We start from the raw sequence: 20,768 nt of genomic DNA, 5'->3' as shown, positions 1-20,768 counted from the left end.
AACCAAAGCAGAATAGAGGGGTAGCATTACTTCCTTAGATCTAGACGCTATGCTCCTATTGATGCAGGCCAAAATCCCATTGGCTTTTTTTGCCGCCACATCACATTGTTGGCTCATGTTTAACTTGTTGTCCACGAGGACTCCAAGATCTTTTTTACACGTACTGCTCTCGAGCCAGGCGTCACCCATTCTGTATCTTTGCATTTCATTTTTTCTGCCAAAGTGGAGTAAAAAATGAAATGCAAAGATACAGAATGGGTGACGCCTGGCTCGAGAGCAGTACGTGTGAAAAAGATCTTGGAGTCCTCGTAGTTATACTAGAATCTTGTGAAAGAATACTTTGCCAATGATGGGCAACCTTTTGATCTTGGTGTGTCAACATTTGCCAAAAACCTGAGTATAACTTGAGTGGGGGTGTCACTTCGAGAAAAAAACCCACATAATTTTGCTATATTTATAATTTAAATAAGAAAAATGTATAATCCATGCTGAGTTATGGAGTGAACAATGCTCAAACGTGCAGATGTTAAATTTGTAGAGCCTTTTACAAATTTAAGGATGGAATTAGATTGGTTCTTATAAGGTGTACTTCTTTGTATGCGGCTGCATGTGTCTGCATCAAAAATAGCCATGCGTGTCAGTGCTGACACGCATGTCATAGGTTCACCATCAAGGCCTTAGGATGATATTGGTGTGGACTGAGGATGTAATATGAAGATGAGTCCTTTGAGACAAAATCCTCTGAGACTCCTGACTAAAGAAAACATCAGCCATGATTTCCCATTTGCTCCACTCCACTGTGTCCCATTGCCTTGTCCTTGCTTACTCAGTGGCCAGCCTTTGATACTGTACCAGGGCAACATAGAGCAAATTCTCATTAGATCCAAGCAGAACTAATCCTTGTACCCTTGAGGAGAAAAAAATCTGCAAGTTCTCACAATTACTACAAGATTTGGACAAGTTTGCGATCCAACATCAGGGACAATGTCTTGATTTGAAAGATTAATGCAAAATTCTATGTACTCTCTACCCTGAACAAAACCAACACAGACAGAACAATGAAGAAAAAAAGAAGAAGAAATAATGCTTGGAAATTCTAGTTAAATAATCCAGTTGAAATCTTCAGGTAATGGAAAAAAGCATGTAACTGTTACCTATGTTGAAAACAGAGAAGATCATTGAGGAATCAACATGAAGGTCCATTAGGTAGAACATTCCCAGATTTGCTGCCCCAGCACCAGATACTGTTAGGTCTGACCTACAGCCCTTTCCCTCCCCAAACTCCCAGAGTCACTGCAGTTTGCGATAAATGCGACATTTCAGAATTGCAGTATAAAATATGGCCGTTAAAAAAAAAGTCTTTCCTTCTGGTCCTTTGCCAAGTTTTCAATGCAGGATGAGGTCACCCCAGGAGAAGGTCTGCCTGCTTGCCTTCTTGCCCACCTTGGCATTTCCCCCATCTCGGACTTCTTTTGGGGGGAGGTATGCAGGGAAAGGTCTGGCTCACTTGCTTCCTGTATGCACTGTTGTTACTGTAGTTGGCCTCGGTCTTCTCTCTCCAACAGGAGAAATGCCAGGTGAAGCGGATGATGCAAAACTACAAAGAGTGGATGGTGCCATACCTGAAATTGAGAGACAAGACAGCACATAATGCAAGACCTCTTCCCTTTAGCAATCAGTCATAGAATCATAGAGTTGGAAGAGAGGTGAAAAAGAGTCTCTACCTGTCTGCAGAAAGTAGCAAGGAGGGCACCATTCTCACATCTCTAGGAATAGGGTTTTGGACCTGGCAGTAGCCAATAAGCAGGGGCGGCTCAACCCATTACGCAAAGTAAGCATTTGCAGTATAGTTGATTTTGCCCAGGGGTGGTCTTGAGGTGCTCTTGGGGGAAAATAGACCTCCACCAACGATGGAATTCAACCAAACTTGGCACACAGGACTCCCCTGACTAACAGAAAACACTGGAAGGGTTTGGTGGGCACTGACCTTGAGTTTTGGAGTTGTAGTTCACCTACATCTAGAGACCACTGTGGACTCAAACAATGATGGATCTGGACCAAACTTGGCATGAATACTCAAGATGCCCAAATATGAACACTGGTGGAGTTTGGGGAAAATAGACCTTGACTTTTCAGAGTTGTAGTTACTGGGATTTATAGTTCACCTACAATCAAGGAGCATTCTGAACCCCACCGATGGCAGAATTGGGGCAAACTTCCTATACAGAACCCTCATGACCAACAGAAAATACTGTGTTTTCTGGTGGTCTTTGGTGACCCTTCTGACACCCCCCTGGTGACCCGTCCCTCCAGGGTCTTGACTTTCCAGGTTGAGAAATGCTGCCTTAAGGCCATCCAGTCCAACTCCCTACACCAGGGCAAGAAAACCTAATCGCAGCCCTCCTGACAAAAGGCCATCCAGCCATTTATACTCACACACATATATGTATAAGACAGATGCAGTATCAAAGATTTGAAAGGAACCCCTAGAGAAGGACAATGATATGTTGCATGTTCCAGAGTAGGCAAACCAGACAATCTCCACATCAACACTGGCAAAGAAACAGCAAGAAATACTGTTTACCCACAAGCATCAAGACCTTACATAGAAACCAACACTTTCTCATTACTTTATTTTCCAGATCATCAGACTGGGCCACAGCAACATGTGGCAGGGGACCGCTAGTATACTATATTATATTATTAGTAAAGACAAGATGGAACTGTCTTCTGCTCCCCTCTGTCTTTACTCTGGCCAAAGCAGCAGTTGGTACCAGAGGGGGGAAGGGGCTTCCCAACTGATGATATAGGCAAAAGACAAGATGGAAATGTCTTCTGCTCCCCTCTGTCTTCACTTTGGCCAGAGTAGCAGTTGGTGCCAGCAGGTGGAGGGGCCTCCCAACTGATGACACCCTGTTCAACCCGTAAGTACTTTCCAACAATATTTCAATACATTGACTGTAAGCAGTCAATGAAGTCCTCATGTTATGCCAAGGAGGACTTCATTGACTGCTTACATTCTTACCAGCTTAGAGTCATTCTTGAAGGAAACAATGCTACTTTAGGCTTGGAAGCAAAGTTGTATCATCCTATCAAGTGGAATTCATGGAAAGCAGTTTTGACCTAGGCTGCTACTGAGAAGGAACTCAGTCAAAATAGAAGGTGATCAACAGAGGATGGCCTCCAAAGGACTCCAGAAATCAATTGGCTTGCTATTTACTCACAATCTTTCCTGGCTGTTCCATCAGGTAGAGGGTTGGCCGGACTGCGGGAGCTTGACATGTTTACACTTGAACTGTCCAAACTACTGCCGAGATGTAACCTTCTCATGTGTCTCACCACTGCGGTGGCATTAAAGGCTTGCTGGAAAAGTGCAGAAAATAAGTAAGTAAGTAAGTAACTGGATATTTACTTATATATGAACTAATAAACTGAATAAAATATTTAATCTTTGATGAACAGGTAACACTCCCTTAGTAACACTCTTAGGAAACACAATCGGAAAAATCTGAATGAGGTCTTTCATATGATCTGGCATCTTGCTGACCTACCAAGTCATTAGTTGATTTTTTGAAACAATCACTTCCAAGGTATCTATCTGACACAATACTGAATCAATGATTTCACATTATGAAGCCATAAATAATCTAGTTAGATTCTGCATCCATGGATTCAATGATCTATAGCTGGCATTTTTTAAAAAACAAAAATCTAAAAAGCGAACTTGATTTTGTTATATTACGAGAAGGGACTGATTTTACTACATCCTTGTATATAATGGGACTTAAGCATCCATAGATTTTGGTATTCACTGAAAGTCCTGGAAGCAAACCTCAGCAGATACCAAGGGTCCACTGTATATACATTTGCATTGCCAAATATTTCAAATCCAAAGCATAATCTTTGAAAATTGTGCTACCCATCAGCTACATACAGCCCTTTCTGAAGGTCCTCTTAAAAATTCTGCATTATAATTACTTAGGCTCGATAACATACACAAAAGACTGTCTCAAAAGACTTTTTGTAACCCTCACTCCTGCCAGAAAATGACTCATACAGGGAGCTCTCCTTGCCAGAAAATGTCTCATACAAGACTGATGATAAGTCATCAAGTCATCAATTTTAATGGTCCAAAATGGCTAGTACTACATAATGGTGTATAAAAATGTAAATATATTCCTCTGGGACCTGGAGTGCATCCATTTTTTTTAATTGCATAGAATCATAGAATTGGAAAATTCCTCTTGGGTCATCCAGTCCAACCTCTGCCAAGAAGCAGGAAAACTGTATTCAAAGCACCCCTGACAGATGGCCATCCAGCCTCAGTTTAAAAGCCTCTAAAGAAGGAGCCTCCACCACACCCAGGGGCAGAGAGTTCACCTGCTGAACAGCTCTCACAGTCAAAAAGTTCTTCCTAATGTTCAGGTAGAATCTCCTCTCCTGCAATTTGAAGTCATTCTTCTGCAGCCTAGTTTCCAGGGCAGCAGAAAACAAGCTTGCTCACTCCTCCCTATGATTCCCCCTCACATGGTGATTATGTCTCCTCTCAGCCTTCTCTTCTGCAGACTAAAGATGCATAGCTCTTTAAGTCACTTCTCATAGGGCTTGTTCTCCAGACTCTTGATCATTTTAGTCACCCTCCTCTGGACACATTCCAGTTAGCATGCATGCCGAGACAGTTTTAATGGTGAATTTTAAATGTCCACTCTATGTCTAACTTTTGTTTTGTGTTTTTTAATATGTATTTTATGGAAATATATTTTATATGTGTATTCTATGGAGTGTTTTTAAATGATTATGTGTTTAGATTATGTGTTTTAGTACTGTTGTAGCCCACCTTGAGCCATGAGGAGAGGTGGGTAAGAAAGAAGAAGGGTAAGAAAGAAGAAGAAAAAGAAGAAGAAGAGGAGGAGGAGGAGGAGGAGGCGGAGGAGGAGGAGGAAGTTGCTATTTCTACTCACCATGCAAGGTACTGAACAGTGATGCTGTTGGACAGTGTCTCAAACAAAAAATCCTCAAAAGTATAAAACATTACAACTTCATCAACATAATGTTCTATGCCTTTGGGGTAAGAATAAAATCCTCCCAGCTCTTAAAATGCCAGTTCTTCATTTTAGATACAAGCAGTGCAGTCACAAACACAGTTTATGGACCATATCACACTGGGATATAATCTGTTTATATAAGTCTGTATCCCATATTTTTTTAGGACTGGATGCATACAGTATTGACACAAGATGCATATTCTCTCCATCACACTAATTATTATGATTCTTATGCTTTGAAAATACTGCACTTTGACTCATCACACAGTAGAAGGTCGGCTCCTCCCAATCCATGTTATTGCCCCCCTACGTCACCTTTTGTTTTTTCCCTAACATTACGCAGTGACATAGCCTAGAATTTTTGAGCTTGCACTAATCTTGGCCAGGCCTTTTAAATTGCCTTGAACAGGCAGGATTACAATATGTATGTGTTATGGTGACAATTTTTATGCTTATATTGTTTTGTTAATCTTATGGTTATGTTGTTTACTCTGTATGTATTGATGATGTTACTTGGAAACCGCTCTGAATCCCCTTGGGGAGATAAAGCAGTATATAAATAAAGTTTTATTATTATATTATTATAGCCTGAAGCCGTTCCTGAAAGATTTTAGCTGATTTTCTGATCACCTGTATGTAAAAACAGCACCTCAGCAACATGAAAAGTTGTAGTGAATCAAAAAACACAATTAAATCTCATGTGCATTTATTCTGCTTCTGTGATGTTTTGCAGATGGATTCCAACGGATTACGGATGGAATGGGGCAAGTGTCATGTGATAGGACATTTTATTTATTTATTTATTTTTCGAACTTATATGCCGCCACTCCCCTGGCGCTCAGAGCGGCTTACAAGAACAGGCTAAAATCTAACACAATTTAAAAACAATTTAAAACAATTTAAAAACAGCAATATTAAAAGTCAAAGGCCTGTCGAAACAGATATGTCTTACATGCCCTGCGGAAAGCTGATAGGTCCCGCAAGGCACGAACTTCAGGTGGCAGAGTATTCCAGAGTGATGATGCCACTGCTGTGAAGGCTCTGCATCTGGTTGCTGTTAGACGCCAGGTCTTGACACTGGGGACTTTCAATAGATCTTGGTCCTCAGAATGGAGGGATCTCTGGGGTTGGTAGGGGGTGAGGCGGTCCCTCAGGTACATTGGCCCCAGACCATGCAAGGCCTTAAAGGTGAGTACCATCACTTTGAAAGTGATCCGGTGCTCAATTGGTAACCAATGCAGCTGCAGTAAAATTGGGGTTATGTGGCATCTCATCGGAATTCCCGCAAGAAGCCGAGCAGCTGCGTTTTGTACCAACTTGAGCTTCTGGATCACTGACAGAGGAAGGCCAATGAAGAGGGCGTTACAGTAGTCCAGTCTTGAGATGACCGTAGCCTGGATCACCGTAGCTAGGTCGTCCCTGGAGAGGTAGGGGGCCAACTGTCTAGCCTGCCGCAGATGAAAAAAGGCGGTTCTGCTAACAGCGGAGACCTGGGCCTCCATCATCAGCAGAGGGTCCAAAAGGACTCCCAGACTCCTTACCAATGATGATGGGCGTAGCGCCTCGCCATCCAGGGTAGGCAGCTGGATATCCCCACTACCCGGTTGACCCAGCCATAGGATCTCCGTCTTTGCTGGATTCACCCTCAACCTGCTGGCACGCAGCCATCCAGTAACGGCCTCGAGGCACTGATGGAAATCATCGGGTACAGAGTCCGGTCTGCCCTCCATCCTCAGCACCAGCTGAGTGTCATCAGCGTACTGGTAACTCTCCAACCCAAAACCTCAAACCAGCTGAGCAAGTGGTCGCATATAGATGTTAAACAACAGAGGGGAGAGAATGGCCCCCTGAGGAACCCCACAAGATAGAGGGGACCTCTCAGAGACCAGGCCTCCCCTCTCCACTCGCTGTCCACGGTTATGAAGAAAGGAGGACAGCCAATTTAAAGCTGCCCCCCTGACTCCAACAGCAGCAAGGTGGTGGGTCAAAAGATTGTGATCAACTGTGTCAAATGCTGCTGTGAGACCCAATAACACAAGCAGCGCCGACCCGCCCTGGTCAAGCTGGCATCGAAGGTGATCCATGATGGAGACCAGCACAGCCTCTGTCCTGTGCCCCGCACGGAAGCCGGACTGGAAGGGATCTAGTCCGGCTGTGTCGTCTAGGAATTGCTGCAACTGCTCCGCTGCTGCCCTCTCAATCACCTTGCCCAGGAACGAGATATTTGAAACTGGGCGGTAACTGGAGGGAACCGAACAATCTAAGTCTGGTTTCTTCAGCAGGGGAGAGACCACCGCCTCTTTTAAGCCCTCTGGAAAAACTCCTTGCTCAAGGAAGCTGTTTATGGTCTTCAACAGAGGGTCACATAATCCCTCCAAGCAGGATTTCACCAACCAAGACGGACACAGATCGAGGTAACAAGTGGTCGGTCTAGCTGCAGCTATGAGCCTATCGACAGCCTCTGCGTCCAGCGGGATGAATTAAATCCCATGTGCATTTATTCTGCTTCTGTGATGTTTTGCAGATGGATTCCAACGGATTACTGATGGAATGGGGCAAGTGTCATGTGATAGGACATGTTTGGAATTGTTTTCAAAAAGTCTCAGAAATGGAATATATCCCAATTTGATAAGATCTCTTGAAAGAAAGGTATTAACAGCATACACCTTATCCATCTGTAATATTCCTTCCATAGAAGATTACTTCTAACCTAATAATGCCAAAAGATGGCAAGTGAAACTCAAATAACAGAAACAAATTCATTGTATAGCAGAAGATAATTCATCGTTATTGCAATTTCAGGGAGAGTTGATGATACAAAAGTCTAAATGAACTGTGTGACTTTTAATTTATTTAAGTGACATTACAACGTTGTATGGCATTGGAATTGCAGTATTGGAGAAAGTTGGTGAAAGGGATTGGGAGGTACCACTCCATCACCTTGCCAAGTTGTAAAGCAAATAGATAAGAGAATGGAAAATAGTGTGGATTCATTATCTATGAAGACCTTTCCTAGGACTTTGTTCAACTGTACTTCTTCACAAAAGAATGGAAACGCTCCACCAAGCTGAACTTTCATACTGAAAAGAAGAGGGAGTCTTTTGGAAAAGAGCAGGGAAATGTTCATGTTTGGCTCCATAACAGATTCCATGATAAAGTTCAAATCAACTCTTCCCAACAGTATTGGCAACTCAAAACATGATAACTTACTCTCCATTTGCTTTTAGCAAAGTTCTTGCGAATCTGAGCACTGACGGATTCATGGATATTTTTACTGAGTGCGGTGTCCCCAGCAATCCTGAAATAAAAGAGGGGCAAAAAAGATAAGGAAACATTTCACAAAATGTTTTTCATATGCTTTCCTTCTCTCCCGCCCATTCTTTTCCTTTTCATCACAGGCTTAGGAAACTGTGGCCCTCCAAATCTTGTTGCATTGCAACTCCAATCAGGTCTAGCTGGCTTTATTTATTTATTTGAAACATTTATATTCCGCCCTTCTCACCCCGAAGGGGACTCAGGGCGGAACAGCATAGATACGGCAAACATTCAATGCCAGGACACAAATTCACATACAATACATAAACATTTAAAAAATATATCAAAATGTTAAAATACACAATTTAAAACCGTCCTAGTCATCTGTGTAAAATCTAATTGGCCTGGTCATCTTTCCTATTGCTGCTTTATTGCCTTGTCTCGAAAGCTTGGTCCCACAGCCAAGTTTTTACCATCCTTCTAAAGGACAGGAGGGAGGGAGCCAACCTCATCTCACCAGGAAGGAAGTTCCATAGCCGGGGAGCAATCACCGAGAAGGTCTTGTCTCTCGACCCCATCAATTGTGCCTGTGACAATGGCGGGACAGAAAGCAGGGCCTCTCCAGAGGATCTTAATCTCCACGATCGTTCATAGGGGGAGATGCGTTCGGACAGGTAATTTGGGCTGGGGCCGTTTAGGGCTTTATAGGCCAAAGCCAGCACTTTGAATTGTTCCTGGTAGCAAACTGGCAGCCAGTGGAGCTGGCGTAACATGGGAGTTGTATGCTCCCTGTATGCTGGCCCACTTATTAACCCAGCTCCTAAAATCCTACATCATTAGTCATGCTGGCAGAGGCATCTAGGAGATTGAGTGAAAAAACATGTGAAAGGTAGAAGGGTTGATAATCCCTCAGCTTTGCCAAAGATGATAATTGCTGGAAGGAATATAATGGACATAGTAATCCATGCTATGTTATGGTTTACTGATTCCATGCGAAGATAATCAAAGTGAAACTTGATTTAGACAAGATAGAGTTGCTTTTGGTCAATCAAAAGACAAACCAGGGAATTGGAACTTTGCCTGGAAGGGGTTACACTTCTGAAGATGGAGGATTGCTGTTTAGTTGTATTGCTAGATTCAGTACTGAACCTAGATGGTTGGGTTTCTGCTGTGGTCAGGAGTACACTTTCACAGTCAAAGTTGTGTGCTAGCAACATCAATTCCTTAGGACTTGCTCACAGTGACACATTGCCTGAGTAACATCTCAGTTGGATTAGGACAGCAGTTCTCAAACTGTGCTCTGGGGAGTCCTTGGGACTCTGTGAGAGGTGCTCAAGGGCTCGTGAGTGCCCTACCTCTTCTGAGATTTCTGCCATTATTATTATTATTATTATTATTATTATTATTATTATTATTTTACTGACATAAAAGCACAGTATGTCACAGCATATGAGATATATATGCTGGATTTTGTATCACAAAATCACAAGTTGAACACTTCCCAAGCGTCTAGGACTGTGTGATGTATTTTCGAATGATGCACGCAGATTCAAGTTGCAGTTGACAGATCATGATTTTGTCGTTGTTTATTCCTTTTCTCCATCAGTGGTCACCTCGATCCACCAGGAAAATCTCCTATACATACTGGGCACTTGGAAGCTACAAGGTGTAGAGCTTTTTCGACCTATGCTCCAATTCTGTGGAACTCTTTGCCTCCATACATTAGAGCAATGTCGGATTTACGACCTTTTGTAAAGGTACTCAAGACTTGGCTGTTTGCATTTAAGTAATCAGATCTAATTTGCCAAATAGTCACTGTTGAATGTTTTTATGGTGAATGTTTTTATATTGTGTAAATGCTATTTTAGATTGTAAGTCGCTCGGAGCACCTTGGTGGAGAGCGACTAATTAAGAAATAAAGTGAAGCGAAGTGAAGTGAAGCGAAGTGAAATGGTGATCATGTAATATGCAGATCACTGCACACTCACTGCCCCCTGCCTTGCTTGCTAGCTAGAATTTTGAAACAGTGCATATGTATATATGTTTCAGTGTACATAGGTCTAATCCTGATAACCTCCACATGCTGAACCCAGATCTTGGACTAAAATGTTATTGAATGTATGCCCTTTGCAATGCACAAACATATATACTTCTTATAGCTGAAGCATAGTCACCTCTATAGTGAGTTTGTCATATAAAACAATAATCTTTTAGACAATTGAGAGAAAGAATTCCAGTCATGATAATGAACCCAAGATATGCAAGAGAATTTCTACCATTACTCCTTTCTTCATTCACTTGTTTAAGCAAGAGCTTGTTACAATTAACTATGTGGTCAAACAGTGTCAAATATTTCTGCATTAGGCAATCAATTGCAGGACTGCTTACCATGGATGTCGGACTGCCTGTTCACATGTATATCTTTTATTGGGATCTTTCTCCATCAAATTCCGGATAAAATCTTTAGCTATTTTCAGGAAAGGGAGGAGTATGGGAAAAAAGAAATATATTGGATGCCTGAAGCAACAAAGACACATAGTGGTATCAGCACAAACTTATGATTCTCTGAAATAATATAGAAATATTTTACTAGGAAGCATTAAAAATGAAACATGGGCTATCTATGGGATGTCATACATATAAGGCATTTGAGTAATATCAAAGAAATTGATCAACAGAACCACCACACAATTCAAGTCTGCTTGTTTCCCCAGAGTGCTGTATTACTTCATAAATCCATGTTTTATGTACTGAATTACAATAGTATGATTTATAGTATAAGACATAAACTGAAAATGGATTGTATTCAAATGTTTAAAAAACTGCATATTGGCTGTGCTCTAAAAATCAAATGTCACACAAAGAAAAGCATGACGTTACAAACCATACAGGCAGTCCTTGAGTTACGACCTACAAATGACTCATAGTTAAGAACGAGTTGCAAACATCCAACTTACAAATGACTCTTAGCTAAAAAGGGGGTGAGACTACAAGAAGTGAGAGAAATCTACCCCTCAGAAGGGAAATTCACGCCTGGAAGAGTTTTCATGGGGAAAAGGTGGCTCCAGTGAAGCTTTCCCACCAATCCTTGTTTCCACAACACATCAAATTGTTCAAAATCCAATTCTCACAGGGACAGAAAGTGAGGCGAAATCTTCTAAGCAGGGGCACAGACAGCAAAATAAATACCACAGGGGTGTTAGACCTTTCCTATGCCATCCAAAGTATGTGCGAACGTGCACACACACACACACACATTGCTGGAGTTACCCTTACAAAATGTGCCTGTTCCGTCTTACATACAAATTTAACTTAAGAACAAACCTATAGAACCTAACTTGTTTGTAACTTGGGGACTGTCTGTATATATGATTTCAAAAATATGCAGATGTGCATGGTTTGTTACTTGGGGCAATTTATTTTGGTTCTGATATTCCTCAGGATCACGAAGTTCTGATTCAGGACACTGGAAATTTTATTTAGCCTCCCACATCCTCCACATTTTGAGATTTAACAGTAAAGACAAATTTCATAAAAATGTGGGTTTGGAATGTGGATGCGTTACTTTTTTAAAGTATTTATTTATTTATTTATTTATTTTGCACATTTCTACCTCGCCCTTCTCAACCCGGGGGGGGGGGGGGGGGGACGGGACGACTGAGGGTGGCTTACAAAAGGCACAATTCGATGCCAACAGTACAGATAATAAGATAAAATATGTATCTTAAGTTTCTGAGTTAGTCGAATGTTGAACAGTAGACCCTCTCCATTCATGGGGGTTAGGCATGAGGATCTCTGTGAATGTGGAAAATCGTTAATATATCAGACTCTCTTAGGTGTGCCAAGGGAGGGGTGTCATGTATAATGTTCTGCAGTTGCTGGTGGTTGCTGGTGGTAGGACTAGCAGTTGGTGATGGAAGGGTTAATGTATGTCTTAGTTCTAAAGGGTTGAGTAATCTGTAAGTAAGAGTTCATGGCTGAAAGCAACACTGTTCTACAAATTTTCAGTTTTTCTCAGTTGCGGAAATGAAATGTGCCGTTTCTTAATAAATCTAACATGCTGAATTCAAATATAATAATTAAATATGTTAATTGGCTCTGGTTTTTATGCAACAGCTATTTCAATTTTCTCCACAATAGGTAATTCGTTAATATTATGATAATGTGCCTAACCTTACTGCATGTATATAAACTGTGAATATTTACTAAATTTTAGTCAAATTATATTGCCAATAGTTTATACATGAGAAATATTTATTTAATTAGTCTATTGTTTATGTTTGTGCAGCAAGAAACTATATTAGTAGGCCTAATGCAGTTGAAAAGTCTGAAAGTTTAAATGTCGCTTTAATCGTGACTTTAGTTTATATCCTGTTTGCTTCTCTTGACTTTTCTTTTGTATTCAAGGAAAGGATTGTCTCTTACAATGCTCCAGCAGTAGTCTGACAGCATTGACGGAGTCCATTTACCTTGATATCTTTTTTCCATAGTGCTTTATTTACACACGTGCGAGGCATAACAACAGTAAAAAGAACAATGTAAAACGATGTTTAACGATACTGTCTCAGTCTTCTACTGGCTGACCCTCACCGTTCAAAAGTCTGGCCTTATATAGGGCTTTCTGGCTTTTGCACACGGCACTAATACTGCATCATCAAACTTTCTAGAGTATTCTAGAATCTTCCATAGTGTAAGTCGCAACATGCATTTTTTCAACCATACGTGATCACGTGATTGCTTATATCATAAAAACTAGAGCCAATATACATTTTTAAATGTCATATTCGTTTTCAGCACCCCAAAATCATAAAAGAGCAACTATTTTCAGGCCCGCAACTTTTTCTCCGTTGAACAGTGCAATTAAAGGTGGAGGTATGAAAGAGATAGGTTGCAGCTAGGTGTATCTGGATATAAAGAGCTAGCCTTGGGACTGAGCTTTGGGAGAATTCTGACCTGTCTCTTGAACCCTTGGAACCCTGGAACCTTGAATCTTTGGACTGGTTTTTGACTAGGGTATAGATTCTTGATCCCTGGACTTGCTCATTGAACTCTCGGCATTTGACCACTGGACTGGACCTTTTGACTAAGGTGTTATCTTGAACCTGCAACAGCGTTTGCTGTCAGATTTGTTTTATATTCTTTCTGGCTGTTTTGAACTATTAAAACAGCCAGAAAGTAAGTGGTGCTTTAATTGAATTGTTTAACACAAACTGGGAGTTTGGTTCATCTCTGCCTACATATTGGCAAAGCCCTGGCATCATGACAAGGGGGAGGAGTGCCACAGTCATTAATGTGGTCCCCAGAGGGCTCAATTGCTCTCACAGCCTATTTCTTTGTGTGTTCTAGTTGTGGAAAGAAAAGGCAGGAAAGATAGGTGGGCAGAGAAAGAGACAGAGTACAAAGATGCCTAAGGGCCAAGAGGGAGGCAGTGGTCAGCAGGCAAGGGAGGAAAAAAGTTCTACTGGCCAGGTTCTCTGTGATTTGCTCTAGTTGCCCTCTCAAACTATTTCCTTCCACTGCAACTGGCATCTTCATATGTGTCCCAGGTTCAGAAGGAAGAGGAAGGGAGAGTGAGTAGCAAAGAGGGAAGAGAGTCCACTTCCTCTGTGCTCCCCATGGTCTCGCTACTAATTGGCCCAGCTGCCCTGCTGGCTTCCTTCTATCCATTGTGTATCTCCACATGCACTACATGGACCCCAGTTATGGGAAAGAGAGGCCAGGAAGTTCTGGTCAAAGCCCACAAAAATTGGATTTGGAGATGACTGATGACAGCCATGGTGATGTTGTTGCTAACTCATTCTGAAGCTGTTGTGGGAATGTGGATTAGGTTTCATGAAAGGGGATGGCGGCTTTGGAAGGGTGGTGGCAAATCCATGAAAAATCAAATCCAGGAACGTCAAACCCGCAAATATAGAAACTCGACTGTACTCTGCATGTCTGCATCCCATTCTGAACAGACTACTAGTCCACACAAATACATTGAGTCTTTATCATATTATAAGATGCATATTTAAATATGAAGGTTGAAAGACAAGTGAAATGTAATAATGGGAAATGTAGTTGGGAGGAGAAAGAAAGTCTATCTTCTAACATAATGTCAGATGTTTTAAAAGTATGAACAAATGAACATTTGATTAATTATTATACTTTTTTCCTTACCAGAGTCAGAGATATCATCCCAATATGGAGAATCAAACTCATATTCTGCCTTAAGGATTTGCTCAAAAAGCTTGGAGTCATTTTCATCGTAGAAGGGAGGATACCCACAGAGACTAAAAGACAACATAAAAAGCATGACATATTCAGTCTACAAAGAACACCAAAGATATACTTCAGAATTCTTTCATGGTATTTTCTTCTCCCAATCAAGAATTTAAGAATTGGTCATAGTTCCAACTGTTCCAAGGTTCCAACTGTTTTATTAGCCTTCCAATGCAGATATACTAAGCACAAACTATATGCAACCCAGACCATGTAACCAAAATAAAATGACATATTTGTCTTTTTTCTGAGGAAAAACATCAATATCCATCAAAGAGAAGCAGGATTTAGCATATAATAATAATAATAATAATAATAATAATAATAATAAACTATTTGTACCCCGCCACCATCTCCCCGATGGGGACTCGGTGCGGCTTACATGAGGCCAAGCCCAAACAACAATTACATAAAATAAAACCGAAAACGCAAATAACAAACAATAATAACGTACGAAGGGTATTTTTTAAGTAAGGTCCGTTTTGTTGTAGACACTAGTAGTTCGCACGCATACCGCAACGAGCGCGTGCGTTGTGTACCGGCATGCCTCAGGAAAAACTGTGCTCAGTTTCCACTCTGTAGCTAACCTGTACGGTTCTGTTCTGTGCTTTAAAAATGTTTAAGACTATCAACTCACCCTCCGCATGTGAGGTTCCCTCAGTGATACTGTTTTTGTCAGCAAGGAACCTGCCTGCTGCAGAAATTCATCGACAGATTTGTGAAGTGTACCGTGATACTGTTATGAGTGAAAGCAAAGTGCGTAAGTGGGTACGACAATTCAAAGATGGCCGTGACAACGTCCATGATGAGGACCGCTCCGGTTGCCCTTCTTTGATTACAGACGATTTGGTGGCTTTTGGTGGCAGCAAGTTTTTATAAAGAGGGTATTTTAAAATTGGTTCAGAGGTATGATAAGTGTTTGAACAAACTTGGCAACTATGTCGAAAAATAGAGTGAAGTATGTACTTTCTGAAAATAAATTTACTTTTTTGAAATAAACTTTCGTTGTGTACTTATGTTGAAACGGACCTTACTTTAAAAATACCCCTCATAATTACATAAAAAAATGAAAACATAGCAATATAAGATTACAATAAGCACAATCACAATAACAATGGGAAAGCTAAATGTAATGGATAAAAGAAAGGCTGATTAAAAGCAGATTAAAAACTCAGACGAGATTAAAAAACAGAAACAGATTATTTGTGGAGGAGATAGTGGAGGTCGTGGAACCAAGCTTTCCCACAAAGGGGGAATGTACTCCAATGACAAAAAACATTGAGGCTAAACACTAGAGGGAGAATGTAAATCTATTCATCAAATGTGCAGCGGAAGAGCCAGGTTTTAAGGTTCTTTTTAAAGGTTTCTAGGGTAGGGGTTTTCCTAATCTCTCCAGGTAATGAGTTCCAGAGTCGGGGAGCCACAGAGGAAAAAGCTCTCTCCCTTGTACTCACCAGGCAAGTCTGTGAGACTGGCAGGGGCGAAAGAAGGGCCTCCCCAGAAGAACGGAGGGCCCGAGATGGTTCATGGAGGGAGATACGGTCACGAAGGTAGGCGGGTCCCTAACCGTTTAGGGCTTTATAGGTGATAACCTGCACCTTGAATTGGGACCAGTAAATAAACGGCAGCCAGTGGAGCTTCTTGAACAGGTGGGTTGACCGCTCCCTGTAAGTTGCCCCATTTTCCTGGGAAGGGGGCAATATTGTAACAGACTACGTAATTCAAGGCCATACAAACATGTTTCTTGACCCAAAATTAGGAAAAATATTATCCTAATGGAGAAAAGCTGCCTCTCACCTGGCACACGTGCTTTGTTCACCCTCAGCCTCCCTCTGCTTGCTTCATTTTTGTGGTTGAATTGTTTTCTTTTGTCATGTCAGGAGTGACTTGAGAAACTGCAAGTCGCTTCTGGTGTGAGAGAATTGGCTGTCTGCAAGGACATTGCCCAGGGGACGCCAGAATGTTTTTGATGAATGGGTTGGGATTCAATGAGATAGTCAATGAAAAACTAAAGTGAAATGTGCTACAGGATATCCCACAAATTTGCAGTTTAAAAAATGTTTTAATGTTTTTATGAAAGAACCAATCAGGAAATGGCAAAACAAAAATCGTGTTACATAGTGTTATTCACGAAATCATTGACACAACTTTTATAGCACTTACAGAATATATGCAATAACTCCAATGGACCAACAGTCTACAGCTTTGCTGTAGGGTTTCTGTGCAAGCACTTCTGGAGCTGTAATAAGAAATGATAATAATAGTCAATAAATAAGGTAAAATCCAACAAATGTGTCCAATCCACGAACTCAAGAATTGTCATTCGAATACATTGTTCACCTACCTTGTTTCATTGCCACTGAAACAGAATAATTGAATTATGAGCCCTCCAAACATTGGAGATTGTTTACAGGTGTTTGTATAAGAATACATGTCTCTATGACATGTCTCTGTGTTTAAAATAGTAAGAGCACTGTTACTCCAAAGACTAATGTACAACAAGCCAAGCTTCTCCTCTTTTACAATGCATAATATAATTTAAGGTAACACTTGCAGAGCATATGTATACTAAGTCTGTGTTTAAATCTCTCAACAAGTCATAAAATATAGGGCTGGGCGGTTTCGTTTCGTTAATTCGTAATTCGTTAAAAATTCGTTATTTTTTTTGTTAATGAAGCGATAACGAACGATTCTGGAGCAGCTTAAAAACGAAACGAATTTTTCAATTCGTTTCGTAAATGCTTTGCATTTCGTTATGTATTCGTTTCGTTATTGGTTTGAGGTCGTTTCGTTATTATTTCCGCATATCTGGGGCAAGTTTTATAGTTGTTTTTTGTTTAATTAGTGAAAAAAAATTATAATATCACACCAACAGTCAACAACAGAGGGAGAGGGAAGCTTCAGAAGTTCCCCCTGTCCCATTTGGAGGTTTTTTAGCGTATTGCGCGGTCGCGTCCGCCATTAACGAATAGATTCGTTATTGTTTCGTTATTGTTTCGTTATTGTTTTGTAATTTTTTTACCATTTACGAAATTTCGTAAATATCGAACTTTTTTTAAAAAAAATTCGGAATTCTTTTAAATATCGAAACGCAAAAAACCCCAAAAAACGAATCGATTTTAGAAACAAATTTTTCCGTTGTTACCCAGGCCTAATAAAATAGTTTGTTGGGACTGGTTTTTTTTGTCGCCTAAAATGATTGTTAATCAGATGCAAACCACAGTCCGAATATGGACAAACTGACTTTTTTGTTGAAGAAAAACACAGGCAAGATAATGAGAAGAATGAATTGGGACGATCTTCAAGACTATCTGGACAATGGGAGAAAATAAAAAACAAGAGAGACAATTTTACCATCTTATTTTAGTAAGGAAAATATTTTTTGAGTAATAAGAAAATAATAACCAAGAAGATGGAATGGAAGTCACCTCTCTTTTTTGGTGTGTTTTTTTTTATGTTTTTGCCTCCCCCCCCCCCCCATTTTGCTTCTTGTGGGAGTATTTTTTGTAGAATGTGTTTTTATCTTTATCTTCCCCCCCTCACTTTCTTATACTTTATTGTTCTCACTCTTTCATTGTATTCTTTATAAAACCGAATGAAATTCTTTTAAAAAAGATTCTACATAGGAATCGTTTTGATCCCTACTTGGAGATCTCAAGGATTTAACCGGGGACCTTCTGTATGCAGTCGCTGAACTACAGATTATTTTCTACTCCAGATGAGTTTAGACATGAAATTGGCGCAACAATAAAGTGGAAACAATGAATAAGGGGAATGACCACGTATTTGGGAAATGTGTAATGCAGCGTTTCTCAACCTGGGGGTCGCGACCCCTGGGGGGGTCGTTAGGCCATTTTCTGGGGGTCGCCAAGGTGCCTTGGCTGGCTCCGCCCCCTCCAAAATGGCTGCCGACTCCCGGAGGCAGCCACATGGCACTCCTGGAAGGCTCCTCCTCTTGCTCTTCCCACAGAAATGTGGGTAGTCAGGAGGAGGAGCTTTGGAGGCAAAGGAACGGGGGAACAAGACTCACACTTTGTTAGACCGCAATGTGAGTAAAACTCTTCATGCCGTCCTCATGCCTGGCCATCTGTCTATGGGGGGGGGGGGGGGGGAAGGGAATTCTCTGTGCCAATTTGGAGTGCATTGCATGGCTGCATGAGTTCAGAATGCTTTGGGATGGGAGAGGACTATATATCCCAGCAGTTGCCAAGGTCTATGTATCACAGTTATCTCCAGTATTTTCTGTTCACCATGGGAATTCTCTGTGCCAAGTTGGAGTGCATTGCATAGCTGCATGGGTTCAGAATGCTTTGGGATGGGAGAGGACTATATATCCCAGCAGTTGCCAAGGTCTATGTATCACAGTTATCTCCAGTATTTTCTGTTCACCATGGGAATTCTCTGTGCCAAGTTGGAGTGCATTGCATGGCTGCATGAGTTCAGAATGCTTTGGGATGGGAGAGGACTATATATCCCAGCAGTTGCCAAGGTCTACGTATCACAATTATCTCCAGTATTTTCTGTTCACCATGGGAATTCTCTGTGCCAAGTTGGAGTGCATTGCATGGCTGCATGAGTTCAGAATGCTTTGGGATGGGAGAGGACTATATATCCCAGCAGTTGCCAAGGTCTACGTATCACAATTATCTCCAGTATTTTCTGTTCACCATGGGAATTCTCTGTGCCAAGTTGGAGTGCATTGCATGGCTGCATGAGTTCAGAATGCTTTGGGATGGGAGAGGACTATATATCCCAGCAGTTGCCAAGGTCTATGTATCACAGTTATCTCCAGTATTTTCTGTTCACCATGGGAATTCTCTGTGCCAAGTTGGAGTGCATTGCATGGCTGCATGAGTTCAGAATGCTTTGGGATGGGAGAGGACTATATATCCCAACAGCTCCAAAATGCCAAGGTACCCCAATCCTCTCCAGTAATTTCTGTTGGTTATGGGAGTTCTGTATGCCAAGCTTCTTCAATTCCATTTTTGTTGGAGTTCAGAATGCCCTTTTTTTGGCTGAGGAACTATAAATCCCAGCAAGTACAACACCCAAATGTCAAGATCCATTTCCCCCAAATTCCACCATTTTTCAAATTTGGGCATATTGAGTATTCATGCCAAGTTTTGTCCAGATCCATAGTCATTTGGGTTCTCAGTGCTTTCCGGATGTAGGTGAACTACATCTCCCATAAATCACTGTCAACTCCTCCCAAACTCCTCCAGTATTTTCTGTTGGTTATGGGAGTTCTATGTGCCAAGTTTGGTCCAGGTCTGTAATTCGTGGGGGATCTCAGTGGTTTGTAGAAGTCAGAGCTGAATTGGTTGAAGGTACTGCAAATCCCATCATCAATTATCCATACTCCCCTAAACATTTTTTTTTGTGATTAATCACTATGCTTTAATTATGTTCAATTTGTAACAATGAAAATACATCCTGCATATTAGATATTTGCATTAGAATTCATAAGAGTAGCAAAATTATTTATGAAGTAGCAACGAAAATATGGTTAGGGGGTCACCACAACACGAGGAACTTTATTTGGGGGTCACTGCATTAGAAAGGTTGAGAACCACTAGTGTAATGTGAAACAGGAAGTTCCAAAGATAGCCAGTAACAATTACTGTTGTGAGAAAAGAACAATCATGATGAATTGTTGAAGGCTTTCATGGCCGGAATCACTGGGTTGTTGTAGGTTTTTCTGCGCTATATGGCCAGTTGTTGGCTCATGTTTAATTTGGACAACAAGTTAAACATGAGCCAACAATGTGATGTGGCGGCAAAAAAAGCCAATGGGATTTTGGCCTGCATCAATAGGAGCATAGTGTCTAGATCTAAGGAAGTAATGCTACCCCTCTATTCTGCTTTGGTTAGACCACATCTGGAATATTGTGTCCAGTTCTGGGCACCACAATTCAAGAGAGATATTGACAAGCTGGAATGTGTCCAGAGGAGGGCGACTAAAATGATAAAAGGTCTGGAGAACAAGCCCTATGAGGAGCGGCTTAACGAGCTGGGTATGTTTAGCCTGAAGAAGAGAAGGCTGAGAGGGGATATGATAGCCATGTATAAATATGTGAGAGGAAGCCACAGGGAGGAGGGAGCAAGCTTGTTTTCTGCTTCCTTGGAGACTAGGACGCAGAACAATGGCTTCAAACTACAAGAGAGGAGAGTCCATCTGAACATTAGGAAGAACTTCCTGACTGTGAG

General features: G+C 41.2%; 1 protein-coding gene across 1 annotated transcript in view; it reads right to left on the bottom strand.

Annotated features, from left to right (window-relative positions):
* Positions 1 to 105: 105 nt before the first annotated feature.
* CAMK1D (calcium/calmodulin dependent protein kinase ID) overlaps positions 106 to 20,768 on the bottom strand; it is a 367,156-nt gene continuing 346,493 nt past the window's right edge. The window contains exons 6-11 of the mRNA XM_060778236.2: positions 16,725 to 16,800; positions 14,460 to 14,572; positions 10,689 to 10,767; positions 8,256 to 8,343; positions 3,225 to 3,363; positions 106 to 1,622 (exon numbers count right to left, since the gene is read on the bottom strand). Of these exons, the coding sequence (XP_060634219.2) occupies positions 1,504 to 1,622; positions 3,225 to 3,363; positions 8,256 to 8,343; positions 10,689 to 10,767; positions 14,460 to 14,572; positions 16,725 to 16,800 (614 nt within the window). The 3' untranslated portion in view covers positions 106 to 1,503. The remainder of the gene's footprint in view (positions 1,623 to 3,224; positions 3,364 to 8,255; positions 8,344 to 10,688; positions 10,768 to 14,459; positions 14,573 to 16,724; positions 16,801 to 20,768) is intronic.

This window comes from Anolis sagrei, chromosome 5, assembly GCF_037176765.1.
Source record: "Anolis sagrei isolate rAnoSag1 chromosome 5, rAnoSag1.mat, whole genome shotgun sequence".
In the NCBI taxonomy this organism is placed as follows: domain Eukaryota; kingdom Metazoa; phylum Chordata; class Lepidosauria; order Squamata; family Dactyloidae; genus Anolis; species Anolis sagrei.
The sequence above is the reverse complement of the archived record's forward strand: the minus strand, read 5'-3'. Positions and strand labels throughout refer to the sequence as shown.